Source organism: Rhinolophus sinicus, linkage group LG10, assembly GCF_036562045.2.
Source record: "Rhinolophus sinicus isolate RSC01 linkage group LG10, ASM3656204v1, whole genome shotgun sequence".
Taxonomy (NCBI): domain Eukaryota; kingdom Metazoa; phylum Chordata; class Mammalia; order Chiroptera; family Rhinolophidae; genus Rhinolophus; species Rhinolophus sinicus.
In genome coordinates, this window is record NC_133759.1 from 16,997,157 (window position 1) to 17,022,299 (window position 25,143).

Here is a 25,143-nt window from a genome sequence, read left to right on the forward strand (position 1 = left end):
AGATGAGCTAAGTTAGTAACAGAGTGGGTGGAACACGATTGAAAAGCAAGTGACTTAGCTTTAAGTCTTGGCCCAGCCATTGATTAGCTTTGGAAACCTTGGACAAACCACGTTTCTGGTTCTGTTTCCTAAGAACCAGATAAAATGGAAGGATTGACATAGGCATTCTAAGGTCCACAGGCACTCTAATTTCAGAATAGATTTTGTTTTGGTATAGTGAAAGCTTAAACGTGGAATCTTCCAGAAAATAGGAAGAATGAAAGTGAATTAGAGCGGTGTGCTGGTAAACCAGGTTTGGGGGAAGAGCAGGAAGCCCTGATTTGTAGTGTTTGCTATACTTTCAGAAGTGTAAGTACTCCCACTATGGCTGGTTTCAAGCTACCAGCTAGCTCACAAAATTCCTCAATATTTAACAGTCAGCTTTCTAGGCTGCTGCTGACTGACTCCAGCACACCTGGCCGGAGAGATTGGCCCAGGAGCCAGTAGAAATGAATACTAGGTTAGATTCATGTGTTTGTCATAGAGTAGGTCTAGTGAAGTTCAGCAGTATTCTGGGTCCTAAGTAGAGGGCCAGAGACCGTTTTGAGTAGCAATGGCCAAGTTTTGAATCTAAGAGAAGCCAGGTTTTTGGGTGTGGTTGTGGGGGTCATGGAAGTTAATGGCTCTGCACTGTAAGAACAGTGTCGAGGCAGATACTGCCTGGGGATCAGAGAGTACTAGAAAATTTAAAGTAGTCTTAGTTTCTGCTTTTACAAATACAGAGTATCTTGAGCAAATATGGGAAGTATATTTTTTGTAATTCAGATTCAAATGTTAAAACTTAGTTATAATTCTGATAGAAAACAATTCTTCATTTCTAACATGAAAAAAATGGGAGTTCATGTGTAACTGTATAAAGGAAATTCAAGACATAAAATATACAGAGGGTGCCAAAAAAATATATACACATTTTAAGAAAGGAACAAACTATTAAAATTGTAATAATATATACCAGTAATAAAAGATGAATACAAGTCACATTTGACTTCTGCAATTGCAAGAGGTACTCAAAGTGGTTATTACCAGTGTCCAGACACTTCTGATTACAGCGAACTACTGCTTGAGCAATGTTGACCAAAGTGTCCACTTGTATATATTTTTTTGGCACCCTGATATATTGAGAAAACAATATTCTTAATTTTCAAATTAGAATAATTACTTTGAGTTTAACTTTTTTAAATCATAATTTTTATAATCTATTGTGATTATAGTTTCATAATACAACATGCCTGACATTGTCTTAAGAGTTTTTTTCTTATCTACCCTAGAAATAAAAATTCCAGTATGCTGTTGAATTTCTTGTAAAGAGATATAACCTTAATGTGTAAGTCACTTTTCTTAAGTATTTAAATGAGATACATCACTTACGAGTATTAGTTTCCTTTTCCTTAAAGTATTTTTCATCTTATAAAATTTTTTAAACTAGTGGATTAATATTGGAGCCAAGTAAGAAACCCATCAATAGAAATAGAGACTAAATAGCGTGCCATCTAAGATTTTTTAGAAATTATTTAAATTTAGATGTAGACTTGTATCCTGAATTTATTTTAGTTGCAGTTATCTCAAATCCCTTAAAATTACTTTTGGGGCAGTTTTAGTAAATAATGTATCTTACACAAAAAACTTTGTGACAACTGACATTTTGAAAAATCTATAAAGAGTCTCTAGCCCATTATGTCAGAATGATCTTCTACTTTAAGGTAGCTGTCAACATAGTCATCTTCTCATTAATTCAGTGCCCTCTTCCAAAGAGCTGAGGGCCAGTGAAACTATAGGTAGCTCCTTGCCCTAAATTTCAGATAAAATGGATTTCAGTTAAACCAGTTCAAGCTATGGCATCATGGAAAACATTAGGTGTGCCAGCCATTGTGGCCAAAGTTTCTTTACCAAGTGATGCTGCATGGAATAGCTAATTGTCGAACTTCAGCAGAAGTTGGATAACATTTCAGATGTACTCTTGTATCACAGAGTCCAATGAAAAGCAAGAGAGATTGTTTTTCCGCTTGGCTGCCAATCGCTGTGCCTCTGATTCCTGTGTTCCTCTCTATTTCAGTTTTGAATTGATCATAAAGATCAATATTTCCTCCTTTTTCTCTCCCCTCTCCCGTTTATCAACTGTAGGTGTTCAGCATGTTTTTGGAAACTCTAGTGGACTTCATACAAGTCCACAAAGACGATCTTCAAGATTGGTTGTTTGTACTGCTGACGCAACTGCTGAAAAAGATGGGTGCTGATTTGCTTGGGTCTGTTCAGGCAAAAGTTCAGAAAGCCCTTGATGTTACAAGGTAATATTTTCTTCATATATTTCAAGTTTACCTGATAATCAGGAATCAGGACTATTTAGTTTCTGTGTTAAAAGTTTAGATATTTGAATCCTTTTAAACCATTTAGACTGCACAGGCTTCATTTGAAAATTGTTAATGATGCCCATTCACACAGTATATTTCATGCAACATTGGTCCTTAGATCACACACTCCTTTCTTTTATAAAAATTTCATTAACATTTGTTGAGTAATTCAAGGTGGTATTTTATCTTAATTAAGATACAGCTGCAAAGTTGAGTTAAAGATTTTATTCAATCTAATGTAAAAATAAAATATTTCCTAAGTTTAAAAAGGATGTTTTATTATGCATTGAAATATTCAGAATCTTTTTTCAGAAGATTTTGAACCAATGATATATTTCTACTTTCTTGTGTAGATTGTTGAAGTGACTTATTTCAAATATCCATTTACTAAGTTGAGGTGAGTCTAGAATTCAGATATTAGATGTGGGTATACGTACATCTCTAATAATGTTGAACTTTTTATTGAGTATATTTTTCTGATTAAATCTATAGTTGAGGCAAGATAGGCCATTATTTACTCTTTTTTAACCCCTAATGGTATAAATTCAAATGTTCAGATTCTTCTGGGAATAGCTTTTATTGTATAGTGTATCATATAGACTATACCACATATAGATACTACTTCATGTATGCTTTTTGAATGACGTGTTTTGGTATTAAGCATAGTTTTCTGTTAAGTTTGCTAAATGCTTACTTGCTGACTTAATTTTTATTTTGTTTTACTTTATTCCTTATTTCAGAGAATCTTTTCCAAATGATCTTCAGTTTAATATTCTAATGAGATTTACAGTTGATCAGACTCAGACACCAAGTTTAAAGGTAAAAATTTGAAGTCTTGAAGACATTGTAAGAAATTGAAGTATTTTAGTAATAACGTTATGTTTATGTTTGTATTTCTGTCACATGAGAAGCTGTTCAATCAGTGCATTTTGTTTTTATAAACTTTCAGACAGTCAAGCCAGCACTTCGGGACCAGCTTCACTCTTTTTGGAGTTCCAAGGTTTTTTTTGTTTTTGTTTTAATCTGCATTATTTCTTTTCTTAACTCTCTTTACAACTCTGCAGTGTTTCAGATAATGTTTGTATGCATCTGTGTTGAACTACTAACCTTTGTAAGCCTTCCAAGCATGCACATATTTGATTTCAAATGTTACTCAAATGCCAGGCTATCGTATGGAGAAGCTTACAGGAGATACACATTTAGATAGCAACACAAGTATGGCCATCTAACCCTAAGCTAGTAATGCAAACTCGCTCTATAAAGTCTTATCTCATTTTATGTTTGTGATTTCCCAATACTTTTTTAAAAAATTTAGAGTCTAAATAGGTATTTTGGGTGAAATATCAGTTTTACCTATATTTATTTTAATAAAAATTTTTAAGTTTAATCTCAATGCTATTCTCCCGTTCTCCTTAATTGAAATAATAACTTTTTTTTTTCTTTTTGCATTGTGATATTTCTGATGTGTGCATAAAATTTAGAATCAGGATTAACTTTCTCAATTGTTATTAGCACACATTTTCCAATTAAGTTAACGGAAAAACTAGGTGGATTCCAATTTGTGATTAAATTTAGCAAAAAATAATGTAATATAAACAAAAAGGTCCTGAATTCTTTACTAAAGATGTTTTTTATTATTATTTAATGAGATTAAAGTCAGGGAAATAACAAGCATATGTACATTTATAATCCTTATATTTTTCTGCTCTATTCTGCACGAAATATATTTTCACAAGCATTACTGCCCAAGACTGATATTCCTTTAAGTTTCTGAATATGATTTTGCCTTAAAAATCATGATTATATTTCTTACCAGGGTTGACTTGCACTCAACATAGTGTTATTTTCTCAGAGCTGCTTTGTGAAACGGATTCCATCTGTTTTGATTTTGAAAAGTGACCTGAAGAAGGAGAATAATTTACTTGATATTATTGATGAATAATTTTTGTACTTTTTTTTTTGTTCAAGCCATTGTGCTAGGCATTTTAAACTTATAAGGGAATATGAAACTTACAATTTTTTATCATTATTATCTATAATACATGGTAAAGTAAACTATAATAGGGACTATGATTTAAGTGCTGGTGGTAGGTATTCAAGTGCTGTTGAAAATGTATGTAGAAATGTTTCATGGGCCAGTGGAAATGAAGATTTAAACCATTAGCTTAAAAAATAAGGGTGATAGGGTGAGTTGAGGGGGAGAATAAAGTTTCTAATACCTGAAAGGAAAGACAAAGGAATGAGGGAAATGGGAAACAGACAACCTAAAATTAGCTTTGCTATTGGAAAACATTAACTGGAGACTCACTGGAGAATCACAGGCTCTGTGTGTGTGTGTGTGTGTGTGTGTGTGTGTGTGTGTGTACACATACATATACAGCTTTTCTATTATATATTTTAAATATACACACATACAATGCTGTAAGGAAAATCACTCTTCAATTCTTAATTAATTTAATGTTTTAGGATAGCAAGGAGAAGTTATATTGGAGCAATTCATACCTTATGCCAAAAACAGAAGTAACTTTCAGATGGGTGGCAGGATTAAGAATAAAAAACTTAAGAGGTTAGAGAAAAACACAAATAAGTTGAGTATGAGATTTGTAAAAATTCTTTATTGAAAAAAATGATGGCTCTTTCAGATAAAAGATGGATGCTCATATATTATTTTATATCTCTCACCGAGTGTCATGAGTTTAAATGTCAGAAAGGAAGCAACAGATTAGGAGAAAATGGTGATACAGAGTGATTTTATTTGAGTAATATTTTTTAAAATAAATGTAATTTTTGTTGACCTGTTTTTCTGGGTTTCACAAACATGTTATAGAATTATATATACCTTACCAACTACATTATTTTTTCTTCTCTGTAGAAGAATGCATGCTTATGTTATTCAAATTACAGATTGTTTGTGTGTGTGTGTGTGTATAAACCTTGTGAAATATCTTACTAAAATGTAAAGTCTCAAATGATTATAAGTGTTTTATGGTTATTTTGCCTGTTGGTACAGTAAATACACCTATTCTGTGAAACCCTTTTAAAATTTTGCATACCTCTATAAATTTCCAAGGCACTGTGCTAGTTGAATCTCATACTATAGATAAATTATTCAATTAGTAATGGTGGCAAATTGAAAACAAAATGTTCATTTTTTTTTTTAAATTTACTATAGCACCTTTCAGCTATTCACCCTGATAGAAGTAAGTGACCAGACTTCAAGAACCCAGAATCTTATGTGCTGCCATAATTTAGTGGCACAGTTAACTGCAACTGCACAGTTAACTGCAGACCCTTTCCCTCTCCTCCGTACATTTTACCCAGCATGGCTGATAGGTTAACTCTTGATTTTTTTAATGCATTTCTTAAAAAGTTATAATTCTTAAAATTCATTCATTAGGAAATGAAGAATTTAATTTGATCCCTTCTGGGGATTTTTGTCTATTCTTTATTTTTTTATTGGAAGCAGATAGGGGAAAATATACAACTGTCAGAAACTTATTTTAATGTTTTACTTCCTGTATATTAACTTAGCATTTGTACTTCCCAGAGACCTATTTCAACAGAATGAGAAAAATGACACTAAGATTAATAAGAAGGAGAGAAAGAGCATAGAAAAACTGATTACTTTTATCTGTGGTGATATTTTTTCAGTGTTACTGTTTAATCATACATTTAAACCTTTTTTCTAACTTAGCAAATCAGCATTTAGTAAGTGTTTCACGTCTTCTGTATCTACAGACCGTGCACTGTGCCAGGTGATATTTCTTTGGGAACCATTATTTAAAAGTCCCAGAATGTTTGAAGATACAACTTCAAAAATAATGGTTCTCACCGTTTTTTTCTGGCCCAGCAGCATACCTGAAAGAAGGGAGCTAATTTAACAGTGGCTTCCTATGAGACTAAAAAGGCTGTGTCTAAGGAAGAAATATGTGTGCTTTGCCCCTCCTCCTGCTGATTTTGAAGCCTGCATCCCACCATGTACCCACACATCAGGAATTCCTGGGAGAAAAATCAGACTCTTTAAGCCTACACATACCACTTACACAAATAAATGTTGTCTTTTCTCCAGTGGTACTTGTGTAAAACTTTTTTGTGACACTTCTTGTGGAAGGTAATTGTAGCAGTTGATGGGCCTATTAAAGAACCTGATCTCATTGTGTGAGTCTTACTATATATATTTTACGGAAACCCAAAATTGTCCACCTTAATCGACCACTTGACTTATAATACCTTATTTCCAAAATACTTTGGTTCATTTCCCAAAAAGTGAAATGACACTCAGTTGGTAAAAACTGACTCCTAAGGAGTCTAGACAAGACTCAGCTATAAGCTCTGAAGGGCAGACTCAAGAAGTATATAATCCTGTCAAGAGAGTCTTCAGCAGTTGTTCAAACACAGGGAATGAAAACTAAGTTCTGCTATGTGTGAAAAACAAAAATCCGAATTATCATATACTTGTACCTCAGCTGGGTAGGTAGTTGTATAATTTCTTTGTTTGTTTTTTCTTTAATTTTCTAGTCGTCAAAAAAATAATCAGCTGTTTCTGAAGTGTTCTCAGTGTCCCTCAAGGACCATCTGATTATCCTGTCTCGTGCTTACTTCTGCAGGTGAAGGTTGCTATCCTTAAATACATAGAAACTCTGGCCAAACAGATGGATCCAGGAGATTTTATAAATTCCAGTGAAACTCGCCTAGCAGTATCTCGGGTCATCACTTGGACAACAGAACCCAAAAGTTCTGATGTTCGGAAGGTATGTTTTAATATAAGGTTTAGAAGATAAGTCAGACAAACAAGTCAGTCATTTTGGATTGCCAGTGAAGGAAGCTAATGTTTTCAGGGTATTACCAGTTAGCATTGAGCTATTTACCTGGTGATATGAAAACCTTCTTTAAAAAATCATCTCTTAAGTTATTTTAAATTGTATACAATTAATATGAATGTAATTTTGAAACTTAGAATAAAAAATTTGCCATTATCCTCTCAACCCCTAATCTTGTAACCATTCAAAATACTCCAAGTCTTTCCCCTTGTATTTACCTATGTATTTCAAATAAGAGTTTACACTGTTTCTTGACGTATTAATTTTAGGCATTATCTATTGATCTGTTGATAAATTTAGTCATTATATATCTGTCTATCTACCTTGGTAAATGAGGACTTAGCTGTCCCATACCATTCCCACATCCTTTCCTATATCTTTCCCATAACCTTCAAAATACTTGTGAATCAGTTGGTCACCAATGGAAAAGATTTACTTTTGACTTTGGAAGTATTTACTCCTATACCAAGTGGTTTACTACTGCCTCCTTTCTAATGTTTTTTAAGTATCTGTTAATATTTTTGACATCTGCCACATGCCTATGGCTGATATTTTCCATGTGTTCAAAAACACAGGTTATTTATTTTCTGGGAAGCTCCTTCCTGGACCCTCTGTTCTCTTCACCATTTCCTGAGACTTCTCTTTACCCTTAATCATTTATTTCTTGGATCCTATATCTAGCTCTGTTTACTCTCTTCCTTGATAAATCATTTCCTTCAATATTTGCTGCAAAGGAGTACATAGAATATAAATTTTGTGACCTTTATTTCTAATGGTGAACACTTCACCCAACAACCGTAAAATATATAGTCTTCTCCAGTGCATGTGGACATTCTCTAGGACAGTCCATGTGGTAGGCCATGAAACAAACTTCAATTGTTTTTTTAAAGGATTAAAAATAATACAAATTTTGTTCTCTGACCACAGTAGAGTGCAATTAGAAATCAATAACAGAAAGAAATTTGGGGAACTCACAAACATGTGGAAATTAACATACTCCTAAATCACCAGTGGATAAAAGAAGAAATCAAAAGGGAAATTAGAAAATACATGAGATGAATGAAAATGAAGACATGACATACCAAAACTTATGGGATATAGCTCAAACAGTGTTTAAGAGGAAATTTATAGCTGTTGATGCCTATAGTTAAAAAAAAGAAAGATCTCAAATCAATAACCTAACCTACCACCTTATGACACTGGAGAAAGAAGAGCAAACTAAACCTAAAGTGAGAAGAAAGAAAGATAATGAAGATTAAAGTAAAAAATAAATGAAATAGAGAATAGGAAAACAATAGAGGAAAATTAATGAAATCAAAAGCTGATTCTTGGAAAAGATCAACAAAATTGACGAACTATTGCTAGATTGAACAAGAAAAAAAACAAAACTCATTACTAGAATTAGAAATGAAAGCGGGAATATCACTATAACCTTACAGAAATAAAAAGGATTATAAAGGAATACTACAAATAATCGTATGCCAATAAATTATTGTAGATGAAATAGACAAATTCCTAGGAAGACACAAACTACCAAAACTGACTCAAGAACACACATGTAAATGGAACAAGTAAAGAGACTGACTTAGTAATCAAAAAACTATCCACAAAGAAAAGCCCAGGTTCAGATGCCTTCACGTGTGGATACTATCCAACATTAACACCAGTTCGTCACAAGCTCTTTCAAAAAACAGAAGAGGAAGGAGCAGTTCACAACTCATTCTTTGAGGGCGTTTTTACCATAATACCAAAACCAGAAAAAGACCACAAAAAAAAGAAAACTACAGACCAGTATCTCTTAGGAATATGGATGCTTTTAATCCTCAACAAAATACTGGCAAACCAGTCCTGCCACATATAAAAGATAAATTTATACCATGACCAAGTGGGATTTATCCCAGGAATTCAAATCTGGTAATGTAATGCACCATGTCAGTAGTAAAAATAAAAAAACCACATGATCATTAGAAACAGTATCGACAAAATCTAACATCTTTTCATGATAAAAAAAAAACTAGCAATGGAAGTGAACTTCCTCAACCCAATAGGAGGCGCCTACAAATATCCACAGTTAACATACTTAATGGTGAAAGACTGGATGCTTTGTCCCTAAAATCAGGAACAAGACAAAAGGCTGTCTGCTCGCACCATTTCTATTCAACATTGTACTGGGGGTTCTAACCAGGGCAGTCAGGCAAAACAAACAAACAAAAAAATGAATAAAGCGTATCAAGATTGAAAAGGAAGAAGTAAAACTATTTCTATTTGCAAATGATATGATCTTATATATAGAAAATCCTAAGGAATCAACAATGAACGATTATAACTAATAAACAAGTTTAGTAAGGTTGCAGGATACAAAATCAATATACAAGTCCATTGTATTTCTAAATAGTTGTAATGAACAATCAAAAATGATATTAAGAAAACAATTTCATTTACAATAGGATCAAAATGATTCAAATACTTAGGAATAAATGTAACAAAATAAGTGCAAATTTGTAGTAGAAAGTATGAAACTATTTTGAAAGAAATTAGATCTAAATAAATGGAAAAAGATCCCATATTCATGGATCAGAAGCCTTAATATTGTTAAGCTGGCAGTACTCCCCAAAGTGATACACAGATTCAACGTGATCTCTATCAAAATTCAAGTTGGCGTTGTAGAAATTGACAAGCTGATTCCAAAATTCACGTGGGATTGTCAAGGACCCATAATAGCCAAAACAGTCTTGAAAAAGAACAAAGTAGGGGACTTCACAATTCCTGATTTCAAACCCTACGGTAGTACAAAGCAGCAGTAATCACGACAGTGTGGTACTCGCATAAGGACAGACAGAAAGACCAATGAAATAGAATTGAGAGCCCAGAAATAAACATCTGTGTCTATGACCAACTGATTTTGACAAGGATGCCAAGGCCATTCCATAAAGAAATAACAGTCTTTTCAACAAATTGTGCTCTAGGACAATTAAGAAGCCATATCCAAAAGAGTAAAGTTGAACCCTTATCTCACACCATGTACACAAATTAACTCAAAATGGATCAAAAGACTTAAGTGTAAAAGCTAAACCTATAAAACTTAAAAGAAAGCAAGGATAAATCTTCATGATCTTGGATTTGGCAAAAGATTCTTAGACATGGTACCAAAAACAATCAACAAAAGGAAAAAGATAAATTGTATTTCATCAAAATTAAGAATTGGGAATGTTCCAAGAACAAGAATGCTGATGTGACAGTAGAAATCATTGGCATGTTTTAAGTAAGGGAGTGATACGATCTGATTTACATTTTTAAAGATTACACTGGTTAATGTGAGAAAAATTAACTGTTGCTATGTTGTATAAGGGAGAAGAGGTTAGAAGGGTAGAACTGATATTGAAAGGTACCTGTTGTCATCTGTTGTACTAGGAAATCACTAGAAAATGTCTCAAGCTGATAAATCAAGAAATAATTATATAAGCTTATGAATGCCTAACAGAAAAAATAAGCATTGCAAGGAAAACTCTGCAGAACTGATCAGGGGAATTAAGAATTATTCAGTTTGGCTTTTTAAAATCTATAACTATGTATTACTTTTACTTAAAGACTTGAAAAGTGATTTTTAAATATAAAGTATATCTAGTAAAGCAAATATGACATTAAAATATAAATTAACAGAAATGAAGGACTTCATAATATGCTTTTACAATTTATATCATGTCATATTTTAAACCTGTATTATTTAATGCAGAAATAGAGAGATAGATCAATAGCACATAAAGGAAGGTCCAGAGACACCCAGGTTTATATAGGAGATTAGTTCGTGATATGGGTGTCACTTCAAGTCATAAGGAAAGGATACACTCATTGGTAAATGGTTTAGGAACAGTTGGGCTGTTGGTCTCAGGGAGGAAATAAAGCTGAATCCCACACACCAAAATAAACTCTAGATGGAATAAAATATACTATAACAATTATTAATTCATTTGCTCAAATTAATTTCAGGTTGTGATTCCAAAAAAGACACAGGATCATAAAGTTTTGCAACCAGCTTTATTTAAGCACTATTAACATTTTTAGACTATAGACCCACACATTGTATACTTTGTTGTTGATTTTAACAAAATAGGTTTATGTTATAGCTGTTGTTTTATGTTTTTTCTTTCATCTGTGTGTAATAGTCCTCTCCCAATTTCTTCATGTATAAAGCTATGTCATTGTTGTGTAGTTACGCCATTGCTCCAACGTAACGTAATGTAACCATTCCTCTAGTATTGTATATTCTAATGCCATAAACGTAGAACACTTAGGTTTTCGTAGAGTGGGGTCAGAAAAGATCCAGAACAAAAATGCACAGGTCTGGATACAAGTCATTGGGGTTTTTGTCTTCTCTCAATTTTCTGTGTAATCTGAATTTCAATTTGGCTTTTAATAACAGGCGATTACTTGAGAAGAATTAAGGACATGTGTAAGTTTTCTTAATTGATCTGCATAAGCTTTGTTTTGCCCCCACTTCCACAAAAAAGTTAGACTAGTTCTAGTTTCAGATTGTAGATTTGTTAGATTAGGCTGCTTGACTGAAGGCTAGATTCGGCCAGTTAATTTAAGAATAACATATTGAGAAAATGAAATTTAAACTGCTAGGTTGCTTTGGATGAGCTTTGTATAGCTTAGGGATATGTGTCCTTATTTTCATCCATCTTTCTTGTAATCATGTATTAGGAAAACTGAAGTAGTCGTGTATATTGATAGAGTAATCCTGGAAACTGGTTAAGCTTTGCTGTTGATTTTTAGGTCATATGTGTTATACTTTTCATACTCTCTTCTTTCTTTCAAAAAATAAATAATAGGTCAAATATATTTTTTTATTCTTTTAACAAAGAAATTTTAAAGCATGTAAGAACATCTTCTTTTTCCCCTGGGAAAAAATGGCCTTGTGCTATTAAACAGAAATGTTGAGTAAAGAAAATGGTCATTGTGTGTTCACCACATAGAGCTGAACATACAATGTGATATATAGATGATGTATTACAGAATTGTACACTTGAAACCTATGTAATTTTACTAACCATTGTCACCCCATTAAATTTTAATTAAAAAAAAGAAAGAAAACGAAAATGGTCTCCTTGTAGAACCAAAATATATTCGTCTACGTCTTGTGTGTCTTTGTTTTCCAGGCAGCACAGTCGGTGCTGATTTCCTTATTTGAACTCAATACCCCAGAGTTCACAATGTTATTAGGAGCTTTACCAAAAACTTTTCAGGATGGTGCTACCAAACTTCTTCATAATCACCTTCGAAACGCTGGCAATGGAACCCAGGTATTTTTCAGTTATTTTCTTTGGCTATTGTATAATGTGATGGTTGTTTTAATAATAACTGCTTTATTTCACGTAAAGTTCACTTTTGACTCCAGTATGTAATTTTTGCATCTATGTTGGGGAGCAGAATTAAATATTGTCCTTAGGCCTGTCGTGTTTATATTATAATTTGGTATACATTAGGGTGGTGGTGAATGGTGGCCAGAGTATGAACAGGGAAAGCAAACTGAAGAAAGCAAAGCTGAAGGCATCTTTAGATGAACCAATTCTTATTTGAGGACTAGAAGGGATGTTTATTCCGGGGTTAACAAATAAGTCCAAAGAGAGTAGTGCTTAAAAAGTTGTGTTTACATTTAATAATTACAGACTTGTTGGTCCATAGGTGCTTGAATATACTGGATTTTGTTTTGGAGGAAGTAAAGTTTGAGTAAATGAAACATTACAGTATTATATATCTACACATTAAATAGTAGAGAATCATTTGCATAATATGCCTAAAGACTTGAACTTAAGTTTTTAAAAGACAGAGAGACCTTTGATAATGGATAAAGGAGAAAATAGATACACTTATGGCAGACTTAAGGTAAAGTCTGAGGGTTAAAAATAATCTGACAACAATTTCTTGGGACCAAAATCAATTATGTTTTTAAAAAGATAAGATTGTTTCATTATATCTTTAAGAGGTAGGCAAATTCATAATCTGACCACATTTTTACTCCTTTGGTGTCTTTGTAAAAATGATTTGTAAAGCAAATTCTAGGAGGAATAAAATTTGAGCATTAGTAATGGTTGGAAGAGGGAAATTGGCTCAGAACAGGAAGCTAATTTAAAATAATTTGGGTTAGTGTTGAATCTTTAAGGAAAAAGGTATTGATACCGTGTTTCCCCAAAAATAAGTCCTAATCGGACCATCAGCTCTAATGTGTCTTTTGGAGCAAAAATTAATATAAGACCCGCTCTTATAAGACCGGGTATTATATTATATTATATTACCCGGTACTATATTACATTACATTATATTATATTATATTATATTATATTATATTATATTATATTATATTATACTATATTATATTATACCCGATCTTATATTATAGTAAAATAAAACCAGGTCTTACATTAATTTTTGTTCCAAAAGACGCATTAGAACTGATGGTCCAGCTAGATCTTATTTTTGGGGAAACACGGTAATATCTGAGAGCAGGAAGTGGGTGAAGAGAACAAAAAAAAAGATTAAAGAGTTAGATTTTTGAATGAGGAGAAAGTTTTTCCCCACAAAAATTTGAGATAAGTACATGAGTATTTAAAATATTGATGTATAATTATGGCTCTCTCATATTGTTCAACTTCTTGATTGTATGCCTTCCTTAAGAGCCTTTTAGTTGAACTTGCCTGTAATATGCTAATATTTATTTGACTCCCTCCATCAGAGTTCCATGGGTAGTCCTTTGACAAGACCAACACCACGTTCACCAGCCAACTGGTCCAGTCCTCTTACTTCTCCTACCAATACATCACAGAATACTTTATCTCCAAGGTAATAAAGGGGTAATTTTTCATCATGGCTTGTTAGTGCAGATTTCCTTCTTAGAAAAACAGACGTTAACATAATTCCAGTTGATTTCCACTTGACTTAAAAGGTGTTAGATACATAGAAACTTAGCAAATTCAAAAAATTTAATGTTTATTCCCAAACTAATATTTTAAATTATAATGCATACATTATGGATTTTTCTAAATAAGTGAAAAGAAAACTTACGGACATAGCTTTTATAAATTAGTGCTTGTTACATCGAATAGTATAGTTATGTTCCTCAGATATGCTTATACAAATCCAATAAATTGCAAATTGTGTCTTTCAGTTATACTACTTAGTATAAATGGTGAAACCAAGTTATAATGATGGTGTTTAGATCTAATATTGGCAACTACCTCTAAACATTAAAAAAAAAAAAACACCTATAGATAAAAACATAAAAAGAGAGGAAAAACTAGAGAAGGCATTATATATACTTCTTAAGAAAAAATGTGACTGTGAAATTGGTCCTTAATATAAAATAAAAATATGTATACTTTTCATACACTTAATGTTGTTCAAGCATAGGCTGTATTTCAGATGAAGTTCTTCTTGACTTGTTAATAAACTAATAGTTTTTCCTTTTTCTTGGCCTTTAAAAAGTTTGTGTAGTAGCCCATATTCGTACTTATTAGCTTAATTTTTGTATTATCCATATATATCACAACGTGTTTCATCGTATTCATTACAATTATAGGATACTTCCTCAGCATCTAAAGGAAAATGTATTGGAAACTTATCATCTAGGCTATTTCTTCCATGTTATACATATGTAACAATTTTGATAGCTAAATTTTACCAGCCTCAGTTGAATTTTAGAATTTGATTATAGAATTCATTTCAATAACATTTACGTTCAGTGTTAAAAATTCTCTGCCTTACAAATTTGTGTAATTTATCTCCTCTTTAAACATGATCATTATTGTGAGTTAATCACAGGAGTTAGCAAACTTTCTGTAAAGGGCCATATGATAAATATTTTAAGCTTGGCAGGCCATGCAGTTTTCTAACCTCTACTCAACTCTGATGTTATAGTGTTAGGTAGACAATACCTAAGTAAATAAGCACTGCTGTGTTCCAATACAATTTTAGTTATGGACACTGAAGTTTGAATTTAAGTAATTTTCATGTGTCGTGAGATATTATTTTGATTTTTTCTCAACTATTAAAAAATATTTAAAAACCTAAGATTTCAGGGGTCATAGTTTGCTAACCCCTAGTTAATCAGAATATTTCAAAAGTGAAAAGACAAACCAGTTGTTACATTGTTAGAGTCATTGTAAGCTGCCCTTGATGGATGGACAAAGGGACGTGTACTTTAACCATTTGTAGCTGTCGGGTTTTGTTTTGCTTTGCTGAATATACATTCTCTAATCCTGTCTTTATAAATACCCTACATAATCTCAAATGTGTTTTTATTTTAAAACTGCACATAAATAAAACTTAGTTATTGTCTTTTTTGTAGTGCATTTGATTATGACACAGAAAATATGAACTCTGAAGATATTTATAGCTCTCTTAGAGGTGTCACTGAAGCAATTCAGAATTTCAGCTTCCGTAGTCAAGAAGATATGAATGAACCATTGAAAAGGGATTCTAAAAAAGATGATGGTGATTCAGTAAGTATTTGTATATTCTTACATTGTACTTTTTCTCAGTAAGAGTTTTGTGGTTTCTTCTTTTTTTTAACTTTGCTTTCTGTTGTTTTCAAATATAATTTTCTAGGGGTCAGTCACACTACAAATATTTACTGAGTATCTACCATGTGCCAGGCAATGTTCTGGGTCTTAGATTTACGAGGCAAAATCACTGCCCTCAAGTTCCTTGTATAGATTTTCAGATAGACCTGAGTCCTGTGGAGTTTTAGGTTAGAATATAAAGTGCATCTGTTAGATTAAGTTGTCAGAGAAGGCCTCTGTCAGAAGGTGACATTTGTATTGAGACCTAATAAAGGAGAGAATTCCTTAAAAGAAATAGCAAGTGCAAAGATCTTTAAATGGGAACAAGCTTTGTATAGTTGAGGGTCAGTGCAAAAGCCAGTGAGTGGGGGAGTAAAACATCAGCCAGATCACATGGGTTTTGCAAGACAAAATAATACGTTTAGGTTTTTTTTTGCTGTTGATTTGCATCATCAGTTTGTGTGACTCCAATTAAGAATATTATGACCTGTCTTTCTGACATGTGTGAATATTATTGTTCAGTTTGTTGCTTCTGCCATTATACAAAGAATAGGATTTTTTTGTTTGTTTGTTTTAAGATTTTATTGGGGAAGGGGAACAGGACTTTATTGGGGAACAGTGTGTACTTCCAGGACTTTTTTCCAAGTCAAGTTTTTGTCCTTTCAATCTCAGTTGTGGAGGGTGCCGTTCTGCTTCAAGTTGTTGTCCTTTCAGTCTTAGTTATGGAGGGCGCAGCTCAGCTCCAGGTCCAGTTGCTGTTTCTAGTTGCACGGGGTGCAGCCCACCATCCCTTGCGGAAGTCAAACCAGCAACCTTGTGGTTGAGAGGACGCACTCCAACCACCTGAGCCATCCGGGAGCTCAGCGGCAGCTCAGCTCAAGGTGCCGTGTTCAATCTTAGTTGCAAGGGGTGCTGCCCCCCATCCCTTGCGGGACTCGAGGAATTAAACCTGCAACCTTGTGGTTGAGAGCCCACTGATCCATGTGGGAATCGAACCGGCAGCCTTCGGAGTTAGGAGCACGGAGCTCCAACCGCCTGAGCCACTGGTCCAGCCCAAGAGTAGTTATTTTTAATTCTACTTCTTAGACTTTTCTCTGACAGCTTGTTTCTCAATACAAGCCACCCCACCATTTTCTAAGGAGTCTGCAGTTTCTCGATGTTTGCAGAATTGTAGAGCATTGCAGTGCTTCAGTACATCTCTAGAGGACTTCCCTCCTCTGCCTTCCTGACTTCTTTCCTGCTGTTGTTTTTCTTTCCAGGTCTGTCTGGCAGATAAGCTTAGTAAACTGGACACTAAAAACCAGCTTACCACTCACATTTAAGGTTCCCTATCCCAAAGGCTGCATGTGGTAATAGTAACAATTTAGTAAGGATCACTGCTTAATTGAGATTCCCTTCCCCCCCACCCCCACCCCAGAGATTGCAGGGTATAGGGTGGGGAGCTCAAGTAGTGGATTCTGGCAGTTTAAATCCTGGTTCATGGCAATTATTAGCTTGTCAGATTATCACCTCTAAGCCTCAGTGTGTTCATTAGGAAAATAGGGACATTACTGTGAGTTAGAAGTTACTGTGAGTATAATAAATCACATGACTCCACCCAGCCCAGATCTGAGCTCTCCTGAGCTCCAGATTCATACATCCAGCTGCCTGTTTGAGCTCCTGATCTTTTCCTTTAAAACTGTTCTTTCCTGTCTCAATTGATAGCAACACTACTTGCTTAGCCAAAAACCCTTGGACAAAAGAGTTGTTCTTGTCTCCTCTTTCTCATCCTCCATACTCGGTCTGCCTTGGCTCTACCTTCAGAATATATCCATAATCGAGCCACTTCTCACCATGGCCTTTCTGGTTCTAGCCATCATCATTCTCTCACCTGGATTATTAAAACAGGCACCTAACTAACTGGCCTCCTTGATTTTGCTCTTGGCCTCCTGTAGTCTGTTCCCAGTCCTCTATTCACAACTTCGTAGGAGGTCCCTGTCTCAGAATAAAAGCCAAGGTCTCCACGGTAGACTTTTTCCTTTGTTACCTGTCTGGCTTCTTTTGCTTTCTTCCCTGTTCACTCTGTTCCAGCTACACTGGCCTATTGGCTGTCCTTGAACTTACTGGACATGTTCTTGCCTCATGGCCTTTGTCTTGGCTATTCCCTCTGCCTTAAACATTCTTCTAACTTCAGGTAGCCCCGTGGCTAATGTCCTTCCTTCCTTCAAGTCTTTGTTCAAACGGCTTCTCCGTAAATCCTACTCTGACCACCCTATTTAATCTGCAGCCTCATTACTCATGATCCTTTTAGTACTGCACCACTTCCCGTGCACTAATCACCTCTACCATACCATATACTTGACTCATTCGTGATGTTTTTGTAATGTCTCTGTCCCTCCACTAGAATGTAAACGACATTAGGGGAGACATCATTCTGTCTTTTGTTCACTAATATATCCCCAATGCCAAGACTGATGCCTGGCATATGATAGGTGCACAGTAAATACGTGAAGAATGTGGGCGGCCAGATGGCTCATTTGGTTAGAGCGCGAGCTCTCAACAAGGTTGCCAGTTAATTCCCACATGGGATGGTGGGCTGTGCCCCCTGCAACTAAAGATTGAAAATGGCGACTGGACTTGGAGCTCATGGGCCCTGGAGAAACACACTGTCACCCAATATTCCCCAATAAAATTTATTTAAAAAAATACATATATATATACATATATATGTGTGTGTGTATATATGTATGTATAGGTGTGTGTCTGTGTGTGTGTATGTATGTGTGTGTGTGTGTGTGTGTGTGTGTGTGTATGTATATATATATGAAGAACATTTGTAAAGCACCTAGCTAATGGCTTGGCACATCATTGCTTAACAGGTAGTGGTGATGGTGATACTGATGGTGGTAATGAATTTGATACTAGTGTTAGTATCAGTATTCGTATCGATATTTTGATAAGCATGTTAATGTGAAAAAACTCCATCAGGCATCTTTCCAAAAGTTATGCAGTCCTTTATAAGCCTTTTTTTTTTTAAGACAGGTTTTTTTATTTGGTTTTCTTATACTTTGTTGACATACTGTCATTGTATTATTTACTACCTTAATAATGGAATCTGGCAGCTTTTAGTTCTGTGTTGCTAATGAAAGTCCTTTTGTGTTTTTAAATAAACTTTCAAGCAGTAGGGAGACACTTTATTAGAATTTTGAATTGATACTGGAAAATGAGTTAATTTGCTCTGCCTTCCCCTTCCTATTATTAATAGATGTGTGGTGGTCCTGGGATGTCTGACTCAAGAGCGGGAGGTGATGCAACTGACTCAAGCCAAACAGCCCTTGATAATAAAGCTTCATTGCTCCATTCCATGCCTGCTCACTCCTCTCCACGCTCTCGAGACTATAATCCGTATAACTATTCGGACAGCATGAGTCCCTTCAATAAGTCTGCTCTCAAGGAAGCCATGTTTGATGATGATGCCGACCAGTTTCCTGATGGTACGTTCTGTGTCGTACTGCTACTACCTGTGTTTTGGACGACTAGTAATCTGAAAAAGGAAATATATATGCTCTTTTATTGTAACCTAAAAAGTAAGGCTCTTTGGACTGGTAATGTCTTGTCCTGTTTTCTAGGAGCTCCTGTCTAGTGGTTTGGTAGCTACCTTCTCAAGAATGAAAAACAGAGTAGTCATCCTAAGGTCATCCTCAAGATGAAGGAAACCTTAATAATTTACCAGAAATAACTGAAACCACTGTAGCTTATAAATTTTTCTCTAGACACCATTCAGTCATTAATTTTTATACCAGAATGACAAACCCTTTGAAGGAATACCCATTGTTTACAATAGTTTTTTAAGAGTGAAGTCATAAACAAACTCTTTAATAACATATACTTAAGGACCAAATACGGGAAAAGCTACCATTAGGATTTGAAGTCGGCTTAGGTCTAAGCTCTGACTCTCACACTGGGCTTAAAACTAAACTCTAACATAACTAAGCTCCATAGCCTGGTAAATTGGTTGACCTTTCTGAGTCTCACTTGTCACCTCTTAAAGAGAGGTTGGAAATGTTGCACTCCCTGCTCTTCTGATCACAGTATGCAGAAAGGTTCAGAAAAGATGTGTAAAAACTGGTTAGAAAAGACAAAACACTGCAAGTGTTGTAGTTATTTTTAGTAACTCTACAAATTACATAATCCATTAATTCTTTTTTTAATTAAAGATTTAAGTAATGTATGGTAATATATCACTACATAGAGATAAATGTGAAAGTCTCCCCCTCAGCACTGTCTTATGAGTCTACACTTAGGTATTTCTGGTTTTCCTTTATTCCCCCAATGTTGCTGTCAGTGAACATAGTTCTGCATAAACTTTTATGCACATATACACGTAATTCACTCTAAAAGAGTTCTAGAATTACTGATTTAAGAGATATGTAAGTTTAAGTCTTGAGAATCACTACCCAATTGCCAGCTTAAAACATTTGGCCAGTTTTTAGTAGTGCTGATTTCCTCACCAGCACAGAATGTTTAAACCTTTTTAATTTTTGTTACTGTGATGGATATAAAATAGATCATCCTAATGATTAAAAAGATTTCCTTAATTTAGGGAAGTTGAGAAATCAGATATCAGAAATTTTTTTTTTTTTTTTATAATTTTGATGAGTGGAAAAAATTCTTTATTTGTATTTCTTTGACTACTTTAATGAGGTTGATGAATCATGTTTTTACCAACGTGTCATGTTAACAGACTTACTGTATCACAGTATCACAAATGCAAAATTTTGAGAACTTACCAAACTAAGTTTAAATTATATAAGAAACTGTTATTGGTATCACTAAAAAAGGAGTACCTAGGTATGGTGAGCCTCCTGACATGACACCATACAAATGCATACTGAAGTATGTAAGACTGAAATGAGGTATATGGGATTTGCTAGAAATATTTCAGAAAATGGGGAGGGGCACAAAGATAAACTAAGAATGATAAAATCTTGATAATTGTTAAATCTGGGTGGTAGGAATAAGGGTTTCATTTTACCATTCTCTCTTTTGAATTTTCATTATAAAAAGTTACAAACTAACATTGGTGTTTTGGGGATGACAAATGGAAAATAAAATTACTCGTTATTATTTTTTTTTACAACCAGCATTGTCTGTGTTTCATGTTATAAAGTTGTCATCCCATTCTTGTGAGAATTGACCTATAAAGTTACAGAATTAATATCAAGTCCTTTTGACAGATCTTTCCCTAGACCATTCTGACCTGGTTGCAGAGTTGTTGAAGGAGTTGTCCAACCATAATGAACGTGTAGAAGAAAGAAAAATTGCTCTCTATGAACTCATGAAACTGACACAGGAAGAATCTTTCAGTGTTTGGGATGAACATTTCAAAACAATATTACTTTTACTGCTTGAAACCCTTGGAGATAAAGAGGTAAATGACAAAATATATAAACAACACCCTGTTTTTCCTGTCTTATATTGCCTGTCATTGCCAATTAATCAAGCACTACACAGATTTGGAAATTGGGAAAATATGTAAGTCTCTTCTGCTGCTTCTTTCTGCATGGGATTGTTACTATAAAGAACTTTTTTTTGTAAACCAAGTAGCTCAGCGATTTTAAACAGTTGACAATGGGAAAAATGAGAGGTTGCTAAGAGAACTTTCATAGGAGAGTACAGGATACTTGTTTTTCATATTTAAATTAGAAGTAAAACTTCCTTTTTAATAGAATGTAGTTGGTTCTCAATGTCTTACAAATTTAAATATGATGTTTTCAACTAGAGATGTGAAAACTTCGTTATGTAATATACCACACACTTTATGCAGTTGTCAGTGATTCCCCTACCCCTCGCCCCAATATGAAGACCTTTAAGTTACAGACATAGGAAATGCAAAGGATTGTCTACAACCCAAAGTATTAAAAACTTGAAATGTTCTTTCTTAGCCTACAATCAGGGCTTTGGCATTAAAGGTTTTAAGAGAAATCCTAAGGCATCAACCAGCAAGATTTAAAAACTATGCAGAACTGACTGTTATGAAAACATTGGAAGCACATAAAGATCCTCATAAAGAGGTAAGTTACCTGACAGTTAAATTATTATTTTGTTCTTAGTACTTCTGATATTACAGTAGTCTTCCCTTCTCCTCCGGAGATAAGTTCCAAGAGCCCCAATGGATGCCTGACACTGGATAGTACCAAGCCCTATATATACACATATACCTACGATAAAGTTTAATTCATGACCTAGGCACAGTAAGAGATTAACAGCAATAACTAATAATAAAATAGAATAATTGTAACAATGTACTGTAATAAAAGTTATATGAATGTGATCGTTCTCTCTCTCTCTCAAAATATCTTATTGTACTATACTCACCTTTTCACTAAAAGGAAGCACTTTACAGCTTCTCTTTGGCACGTCCGAATTGCCAGCATCGCTACTCTTGCACTTTGGAGCCATTGTTAAGTAAAATAAGGGTGACTTGAACACAAGCCCTGTGATATGACCGTCAGTGTTATAACTGAGATGGCTACTAAGTGACTAACAGGCAGTAGCTTAAATAGTCTGGCTATGCTAGACAATGGGATGATTCATGTCCTGGGTGGAACGGAGTGGGATAGCGCAAGATTTCATCATGCTGCTCAGAACAGCGTGTAATTTAAAACGTATGAATTGTTTCTTTCTGGAATTTTCCGTGTAGTATTTTTAGACTGCAGTCGACCGCAGGTAACTGAAACCACACATAAAGGTGGCCTACTATATTGGCATGAAACAAATGTTGCTTGAAAAATACCCTGATTAATCATTTTCCTTAATAAGGAAATACCTTGATTTTCAAGGTAATATCTGATTGAGATGCAAGCATATATTCTTTTCTTTTAAGTGAATTGCGGTGATATGACCTTTCACCTAAAATAGGCCAGCTCTAAGAAATAATTTATCTGATTTCATTTTCTCTTTTGTTTCATTTTTAGTTTTTTACTTAGAGTTTACCTGTCTTATTTTCACTTTACATTTACCACTAAGAATTTGCTTTTTTTAAAATAACTGATGAAGGTAATCAATATTTTAAAGTGGTAAATTGCCTATACGAGCTGGATATCTGTTAAAAGTTTATTCACTAAAATAATGAGGACAGCTTTCCTGAAAGAGTCCTATAAACCTGCCTCATTACTTTGTAGTCATGATATCCCCACCACTACCAGTGACATTGATAAGATAATCTTGAGGATTTTTATTAAAATCTCAGAAATAATTAGAAAAGGAGATTTCAAATATGGACTGTATTTCTAAGAGAAAACACCAGAGTAGTAGCATAAGGTGTCTCAGGTAGAACCAAGACATAAAACAGCTAAAACTATAAAAATCTGATAAGAAAACATAGGTGTAAATCTTTGTTACCTTGGATTAGGCAGTAGTTTCTTAGATAGACTACCAGAAGTATAAGTAACCAACTGCAACAAAAAAAGGTAAATTGGAATTCATCAAAGTTAAAAGCTTCTATGCTTCAAGGACACTATTAAAAAAGTAGAAAGAGAACCTACAGCATTAAAAGAAACTTTTTGCAAATTATGTCTGATAGGAGAAATATAACCATAACATATGAAGAACTTTCACAACTCAACAACAAAAAGACAACCCAATTAAGAAATGGGCAAAAGAACTGAATAGACATTTCTGAAAAGAAGATAATACAAATGGCCAGTAAACACACGAAAAGATGCTCATCATTAGTCATTAGGAAAATGCAACTAATACCACAGATACCAGTTCATACACCACACAAGGAAGAAAGACAGTAAGAAGTGTTGGTGAGGATATGAAGAAATTAAAACCCCGTGGGTATTTCTTTTCAAAAGATATGACTGTGAACCTTATAGGAGAGAGAGTCATAACTTCTAAATCTATCTGGATTTTTATTCAGTGTTTTGTTTTGTTTTTTTAGCTGGTGTTTAGTAATGGTACATCTGTATCATCTCACTGAAGGTCTAAAATACTATCTAATATTTATAGTTTAGTTACCCCACCTTCTGACCCAAATAACATCCCTGTTTCTGCAAAAGATAAAGTTGACATTCTTTACATGTTATAGCTGAAATTAGCCCTGGGTCTTATGACTTCCAGTGTATTTTCCACAGTACCTTTCCAAGCACCTCTCACATATTGTGAGCATAAGGGCGACACTACCAAAGTAGAATCAAAAGCAGCAATTTTTACATGTTTTCAGGACCATCGTTAGAGATTACAGAGTCTAATCAGAAGATAACCATTTCTTCTTTTTATTGCAAAACCAGTGTCAACCCTCCCCAAGCCCGATACAAAAAGAAAGAAAGTCATTATGGACAGAAGAGGGAATAGCATGCTAACTTGATAACATATTAATGAAATGTTTTATTTTGTAATGATGTGATAGAAAGGGCACAAGCAGTGGTGAGATGAGGACACTGATACACACAGGGTCTCAGTGTGGTACGCAGAGGATTCCACATTGTGGTCTGGGTATCTTGGGCCTCCACTTCCTAGCACAACTGGATCACAGCATGCTTTAAAAATTGCTTTAGCCAACATTAAAAGAACATGGAAGAAGGAAGAATGGTGTAATAAAGCCCCATGAATGCATCTTCCAGCTTCAACAGTAACTGACATTTTGCCAACCGTGTTTTATCTATACTCTTTATGTTTGTTTACTATAGTTTTTTGAAGCAAATCCCAGATATTATGTCCTATTACCTATTTCATTAAATTTGTACTTCCAGGACACAGTATAATAACATTATAAAAAATGACTTCCAACGTAATTTCCTCTTTGTTTTAGGTGGTAAGATCAGCTGAGGAAGCTGCCTCAGTGTTAGCCACTTCGATCAGTCCAGAGCAGTGCATCAAAGTGCTGTGTCCTATCATCCAAACCGCAGATTACCCAATTAACCTGGCTGCAATCAAAATGCAAACGAAAGTAATAGAGAGAGTGTCCAAGGAAACACTTAACCTGCTTTTGCCAGAGATTATGCCAGGCCTAATACAGGTAAGCAACAAAGCTTGGCGGAATAAGCTACAGTAGATTTGGGATTCAGTTATTTTAGCCAACACTAATGGCGTGACCACTCCTGCCTGCTGTCTTGGATGATCAGAGCAAAGACTTGCCAGAACTAGCGCTGTTTGTGTGTGGTAAAATATACATAATGTAAAATTTACCATAAGCCATTGTTAAGTGTACGATTTGGTGGTATTAAATACATTCATAATGTTATACAACCATCACCACTATCTATTTCTGGATTATAGGAGTACCTTCACTGCCAGGCCAAGGAGTTGAGGTTTTATTTAATAGTGAGGAGCTATTGAGTTCCCTAAAACTGAATGCTTTAGGGAGGTTAATCTGGAGACTTTTTGCAGGGT

At 34.4% G+C, this 25,143-nt stretch overlaps 1 protein-coding gene across 50 annotated transcripts in view; it reads left to right on the top strand.

Moving 5' to 3' along the window:
- The window catches only part of CLASP2 (cytoplasmic linker associated protein 2), a 140,940-nt gene that overhangs the window by 111,922 nt on the left and 3,875 nt on the right, over positions 1 to 25,143 (top strand). For 29 of the 50 annotated variants that reach the window (XM_074312669.1, XM_074312665.1, XM_074312677.1 and 26 more), the window contains 10 exons: positions 2,161 to 2,324; positions 3,128 to 3,206; positions 6,995 to 7,138; positions 12,367 to 12,510; positions 13,941 to 14,047; positions 15,552 to 15,705; positions 19,010 to 19,238; positions 20,982 to 21,175; positions 21,690 to 21,818; positions 24,563 to 24,769. In XM_074312669.1, the coding sequence (XP_074168770.1) occupies positions 2,161 to 2,324; positions 3,128 to 3,206; positions 6,995 to 7,138; positions 12,367 to 12,510; positions 13,941 to 14,047; positions 15,552 to 15,705; positions 19,010 to 19,238; positions 20,982 to 21,175; positions 21,690 to 21,818; positions 24,563 to 24,769 (1,551 nt within the window). Of the gene's footprint in view, positions 1 to 2,160; positions 2,325 to 3,127; positions 3,207 to 3,336; positions 3,388 to 6,994; positions 7,139 to 12,366; positions 12,511 to 13,940; positions 14,048 to 15,551; positions 15,706 to 19,009; positions 19,239 to 20,981; positions 21,176 to 21,689; positions 21,819 to 24,562; positions 24,770 to 25,143 lie in introns of all 50 variants that reach the window. The other 21 variants (XM_074312691.1, XM_019727691.2, XM_074312660.1 and 18 more) reach the window with 1 other exon arrangement.